Source organism: Haliotis rubra, unplaced genomic scaffold (genome assembly GCF_003918875.1).
Source record: "Haliotis rubra isolate DU_JTF1 unplaced genomic scaffold, ASM391887v1 Scf86, whole genome shotgun sequence".
In the NCBI taxonomy this organism is placed as follows: domain Eukaryota; kingdom Metazoa; phylum Mollusca; class Gastropoda; order Lepetellida; family Haliotidae; genus Haliotis; species Haliotis rubra.
This window is the reverse complement of record NW_025767590.1, coordinates 106,058-112,824: the sequence shown is the minus strand read 5'-3', so window position 1 is coordinate 112,824 and position 6,767 is coordinate 106,058. Positions and strand designations below refer to the sequence as shown.

At 37.3% G+C, this 6,767-nt stretch overlaps 1 protein-coding gene across 1 annotated transcript; it reads left to right on the top strand.

Annotated features, from left to right (window-relative positions):
- Positions 1-54: 54 nt before the first annotated feature.
- LOC124262894 (vacuolar ATPase assembly integral membrane protein VMA21-like) lies at positions 55-4,708 on the top strand. The gene is made up of 3 exons (XM_046697487.1): positions 55-134; positions 1,936-2,054; positions 3,285-4,708. Exons 1-3 carry the CDS (start codon positions 109-111, stop codon positions 3,425-3,427), a joined length of 288 nt encoding a protein of 95 aa, XP_046553443.1. The 5' UTR covers positions 55-108; the 3' UTR covers positions 3,428-4,708.
- The last annotated feature ends 2,059 nt before the right edge of the window (positions 4,709-6,767 follow it).

Here is a 6,767-nt window from a genome sequence, read left to right as displayed (position 1 = left end):
CAACAGTGACAATGCCGTCCTTGACAGCCGCACTTCCAAACTCTAGGGCTCAGCTATGGTTTTTCAGCGACTCCGCCTGCCTACTGCGGAGTTACAACTTCCTCAACAATGGCGGAATCCAGTCGTATTTCGAGGTATCCCTATGATGAATTGACATATATTTCTAGTTATGGATATTGTAGAGTCTCGTATTTTAACTAACCACGTTTTGAGAAACCTTATGTCGAATAAATGATCAGGATCACGACCATTACTGTTTTATGTGAAATATTTGATTTTGTTCATAGTGGCCTCGAGCCGAGAGCCTTGTAATTGTAGTGTTTAGTTTTGTTAATAATTTTAGTATATTTGTAAATATTATTTGGGATGGGGGAACGGGAGGAACTCTTACCAATGATTCAATGATTGAGCGGCTAGAATGCAGTTTACCGGATGCAGCACCAGCCAGCGATGACTGCCAGCCGATGGAGCAATCATCGCACTATAGCGCGCCTGCTGCCTCGCTATATCGCTGCTTGTCTCACGCAACGGTGGCAAAGAACCCTTTACGATCCTTAGGGTTAGGTTAGCGTTAGGTACCCTTTCCGATCCAGAGGGTTAATGTTTAGGATTCAGCCAAACGTGGTTCTCACCAGGTCTTACAGATCACTCGATTTGTTGCAGTGATTATGTCACGAATATCGGGTCCACTGGCTAAGGAAACGGGCGGGCTTTGAATTTCGCTTTGTACCTCTCCCCAATCAAATGTGGTTTGAGTTAGAGCATATCCTACATCCAATCATACTCTAATACACATAATACTGTTTTAAATACTTGCTCACTTCCCATTCTCTAGCATGCTTTTCTATTTAAGAATTTCAGAATTGAACTCTGAACTCCGAACTCTTTTCATCATGTTCACAGTAACAGATATGTTTTGGAGTTGTTGTTTTTTTAAAGATTAGTGCTAAATATATAAAAAACCCAGCCTTGGTGAAGTGTATGATGTTAAGTAATAAAGGGATTGAAGATTACCTTTAAATTTCATTTTAATGTTCTAACTGAATGCGGCTTAGCTCAGCTGCTGTGTCCTACAACTTTAACTGTGAAGGGGTTACTGAGTTTAATCAGGCCCTCTTGTGTCTAGTCAGGGCTTTACAGGGTGTGGAAATTCATCAGAGCCTAATGGGTCTTAGATATGTTGGTCCTATTGGCTGACTGGTAAACATTATTGAGTTCCAACACTGTTCACTAGTGGTGGTCTGATTAATCGAAGATTGGTCGCAATGACTAAACGACCAAGCAATCGATCATGTTTTCTCGTAACTGAACACAAACAATTTTGGAACACTTATTTTGCTTTAACAATACTTTTCAAAAGGTTGGTTTTGTCTGTTACATTTCATAAGCACTACCAGCTCGTTCCAAGTCAGGATTGAATTTATCTTAAAGACTTTACTTAAACATACTAGTCATCCTTTAAAGTTTAAAGATGTAAAATTTGCAAATGCATTTGTGCAATTTGCAAAAAACTCGAAAGAACTACATGCTCTTTCTTTGTTTTTTGTGCATTAACAAACATAACCCGGAAAATTTGATAAATGACACTAACCAATTATTTTTGATGATTGATTGGTTTCAATGAACCAATCATCAATTAAGAGATTTAACCAATTCCCAACACTACTGTTCACCCATGCTGTGGGTTTTATCAAGCAACAATGAAACTTGTATCCTACCCTGAATGTTCAGAGTAGCCTTCTACCAAACTGAAACCCAGCTTACACAGAATGATCATGGTGAAGACAACTCCCAATTAATTGTCACAGTCCGTTTATCATGTTTATGATGTGCATAATGTCTTTGGAAAGTTCTTTGATAATTGATATGACAGTCGACATGATGAAGATAATGTTCCTGTGAAGCTGGATTACATGTATTACCTATCTGTTGCAGTATGCGGATGGCCGATGATGGCAACAGCAAAGTGATGAAGACAATGATCATGTTCAGCATAGGAATGATCACCTGTCCAATCTTCTCATATTTCTTCAGTAAATCATTTATATTTGAAGGTGCGTACGGTCAGACTTGAATTACTGTTCGTTAAAAATGTGTAAACATAAATTAACAGCAAATTGGATATTGTGTGTAACTTGTGTTAAAAGACACACTGCTTATGTCTTTCTTTGTCATTTTTATTTTTCAGTTTGTGTTAAATTTGAGTTTATTCCATCCTCACCATATTGCACAGTGTCAGTTTCTTATTCACCAGCTGATAATTTAAGTTGTGTTACTCATTCACTCAGTCCGCTGATTATAGACAATTTACTTTAGTAAGATTAGGATCTTTCAATATGTTCCTCTAGTAGTTTAGGTACTATATGTCAGAAAATGGTTTGCATAAACTTTGAAATGCTTTAAAAATATAACATAATAAAACGTTTACATGTTTGAAAAATATGTACTACAGCATGTACAGTGTCTTTATCTTTCTGCTGGGTCATTTGTAGTTGGCAATGATTAACACTCTTTGGTGATGTGACAGGGTGTGTTCATCACTCTCACAAGGAACACATTTTAGTTAGCCCTCGACTTAAATTGTATAAAGTACTTTCAAGCTGAGTATTGCCGTGTGTAAGCCATCTGTGTACACATTATGTCTGCTACTGAGCAGTGATCAGATTAACTTTTGGGTCCATCAGCTTCCATGTTCCAGTTTAAGAAAAAGTATTGTTACAGAAAATAATTTATAAATGACTTCTACTCATACTGTTCTCAAACATTTATTGAGATAGAATTTCTTTTCATATTATGTCAATGTTATATATACAGGTAGCTTCTAGTTTATCTACTCATGTAAACTCCAAATGTACTACAGGCCTGTGGCCTTTTTAAATACTGAAATAAAAGATTGAGCGTCTATGTTGACAAAGTACCCGTAAAGATCAGGGTAAGAATTGGTCTTCAGTAACCCATGCTTGTAAGAGGCAACTAACAGGATCGGGTGGTCAGGCTCGCTGACTTGTTTGACATGTTATTGTAGACCAATTGCATACATCGATGCTCATGCTGTTGATCACTGGATTGTCTGGTCCACACTAGATTATTTACAGACTGCTGTAGCTGGAGTATTGCTGAGTGCAGTGTTAAACAACAAACCAACCAAAAATGTCGACTCTGTTTTGGTAACCAAGGGACGCAACTCTGTATGTCAGCTCTCATTGCCCATGGTGGTGATGTTAGTGGTGATAAACTATTGATACTGCCCATCACATGTTTATTGTTACGGTTTGTGTTTGCAGGTTTGTTTGGGATGCCCCATGCGAGCAGCTACTTCTACGCTGCAATAGTCTCCATCGTTGTGGTGCACATCATCCTCTTTATGTTTATATATGTAGCATGGACAGAAGATGCTAAGCCACAACCACCCTTCAAGATAGAATAACACATTATAGAATGCTGTAATCTCACAGCTGTCCTGTGTACATATCTGGACATTTCCAAGGGATTTGCATTTTGTACATAAATACATGGTTGGGGACACATCTTTCTTTTAGTGTACTGTCAATGAAAGAATGTCTGTTTTACAATAACACTTTTAAAGTTTTTGCTTTTGATTACAGATTATTTACTGTTTGCTATATGCATGTAGATCACGAGGACATTCTTTAACAATATTTCATTTAATACTGAGTACAATATTCGTGATGAGAGCTAATATATGTAATGATTATAGTTACACAATGAGGTGATAATCTTTTGTATTTGCTTGGGATTATCCAAGCTTACTGTGTACTATCTTTACTATTTGAACACATTGCTGTCCTTCTTGTATGTGAAATCCCCATACAGTGCTATTTGGATCTCCTTTCAAGTATAGGAAGTTGCTGAAAGGAATAGACCCAGTATATTGATGGGACGTTAATTCAAGGGAAATAACTCATGTCAACTTAACGACTTAGGAATTTTGGGTTTGTTTGGGTGTGTTTTTTCAGGCTGGCTGTTTGTTAAACAGATCAGTCAGCAAGTATGGGTAAAATATGTTGTTCTTTAAGGACAGGTTCATGTTAAAAAGCCCAACAAATTGTCTGGTTTCATTCACTATGTGAAGGTTTGTTTAGGGAGTTGAATCTAGTCTAATATAGTAATAACAATGATTATCTTGTCTACTTTGCTTAGGGACCAACCGTTTGATATTGTGCTGGGATATTCTTGGATATTTGTTTTAGACAAAATATCTTTCAGTGTGAGTGCTTTCAGTCACTTAATTCTTACTAACTTTACCACATTTTCCATCTGGCATGCCGAGTAAATAGTTCATATATTTTTGTGTAACATAAGGACCATTCTTTCAACAGCACAGTATTCTGGGGAACATATAACATTCTAAAAGAAATCCTAAGTCCCACCAAAGAGTTTTAAATGGCCAACTCCTTGTATTTTATTGGAGAAATATATGACTAATGGTTGATGTTTATCGGTCTATGAAGCACTGCACAACTCTTAATTTATTCTCCCTTTAGTGCTATATTGTACAATGCACAAACAAGTGGTTTATGTCTTATATGATGCATCAACATTATGTAAAGCTTATTTCAAGATGTTTATTGAATTAACCAGCTTTAATAACATTTCCACCTATTCAGAATAAGGGTAACTACTTATACAACATAACTTTCTAAGTGGCATTGTGTATTCATACCTGAATAAAGTTTCATCTCATTTTCGTCCTTATTATTTTTTATCAACCTCAGTTTAAAACAAAATTGAATGCAGGCATGTATTGTTTGTTTTTCATATTTCTTGTCAGTGTTGATGTTAATGTTATTTTCTTTTGTCAAGTTCTTTTATAAGTGATTTCCAAGCAAATCTGAAAGTTGTGTAATTGTCTCTGGGGCCAGGTTGTAGTGCGGGGATTAGTCAGAATCAGATATAGTAGAAACTTTCACATTTGGTTAACATATGCCATAGTGTTTTCAATTTACTAACAATACATGATGATTGGTCTGTTTGTTCATTTATGGTATTATACATTTAAAACTGCTTATGCATACCCAGATTTTCCCAAGAAATTCTGCTCACTGTTTTCATGTTTATGATTTCATGATGAAACCAATTCTTCTAATATGTCAACAATAGAAAACCACTTCACTAACTGCTGATTGTAGCTTTGGCAATGTCTTTATAAGAAATACAATATGATATTAGAGGAGTTGTTTCTGTGCAATAATGCCAGGCAAGACCTGCCTATTCCTATTGTCAACAAATCGAGAAAAATTAGTTCATTGCAGGGCATCAGGGCGTGGGGTAGCCTAATGGTTAAAGCGTTGGCTCGTCACGTCGAAGACCCGGGTTCGAATCCCCACACGGGCACAATGTGTGAAGCCCATTTCTGGTGTCCCCCGCCGTGATGTTGCTGGAATATTGCTAAAAGCGGCGCAAAAAAACCAAACTCAGTCATTGCAGGGCATAGTCTAGTTTTGGTTCATGGAAATATAATGCTTTAAAACAGTTTTATCAGCCAACAAAATGGCTAGGGGAATCACTTGCTAAGTGTTAATACTCACCTAAATAAGTAACAAAGAAGCTGAGTATGTAATAGTTTATTTGTATCGACTATGGGTCATGTATATTTTGATTTTGTAATAAAATGTGCCAATTTCTGTTGATCTTTTGTGTTCTGGTTGTGCATTCAGTAGGCAGTGCAGGAGGTTGGTGGTGGTTGACATGGCCATCTTTCTTTGCAAAAAGAGATCATGATTAGAATTGAGGTATCGTGGATTTAACCACATCTACCCCATCTATACTCGGAGATGGTTGTTGTGTCCAGTCTCTTTTCCTTCCTGGTTATTGGCGAGGGCTTATTGATAAGTTTTTAGCCTGAGACGGAATTGTGTAGCAAGGAAATCGTTTGTTGTGGACATTACATGATATCATAGAGGAATGTTAGAAAAAGGTAATACCCACCCCATGGTGTCACCGTGATATTGCTAAAAGCGGCGTAAATCCATATTCACTCACTCACTGAGGTTATTGTGGTATGATTGCGCAGATCGATGATGCTCATGCTGTTGATCACTGGATTGTCTGGTCCAGACTCGATTTTTTACAGACCGCCGCCATATAGCTGGAATATTGCTGAGTGAGGCGTAAAACTAAACTCATTCACTATTGTGGTATGAAAAATAAGAAAAAGAGAAGTTATTTGAAAAACATTGTACCCTTCCATCCGCGTTGTGCGTTTTGCACAAACAGTGGCTCTGTCAAACGTCCGCCTGTTTCCAAAGAGGAGGAAAGATCATTTGGACTCGAACGATTAAGTCATAGCAGCTACGAGTATGGAGAAGCTGTTCGACAGACGTCTACTAAACTAGGATAATACCAGTCAGTCTCTAGTTGGCGAAAGTGTCCATGTAGAAGGTGATCATGCCAACATTTACATGGTCAGAGTGAGCTTATGTTAGGGGTTTTAGTCAGCGTTTAAAACCTCCTCCAAATCTTCTGAAATTATGGGAATTATTTTGTTAATAGAACACACGTTCTATATGTCCCTCGTTACAAATATTTTTCTTGTGAAATAATTATTTTGAGACAGCTTTGAAGATGAAGACCACATTTTATTGAATTATCTGTCAACTACCTTTTGTTCCCAATACGACCATCGTGTGAAGCCCATTTCTGGTGTTCCCCGCCGTGACATTGCTGGGATATTGCTAAATGCGGCGTAAAACTAAACTCACTCACTCTTCCCAATACGTTGAGATTTAGTATGAAGATAATGCAAC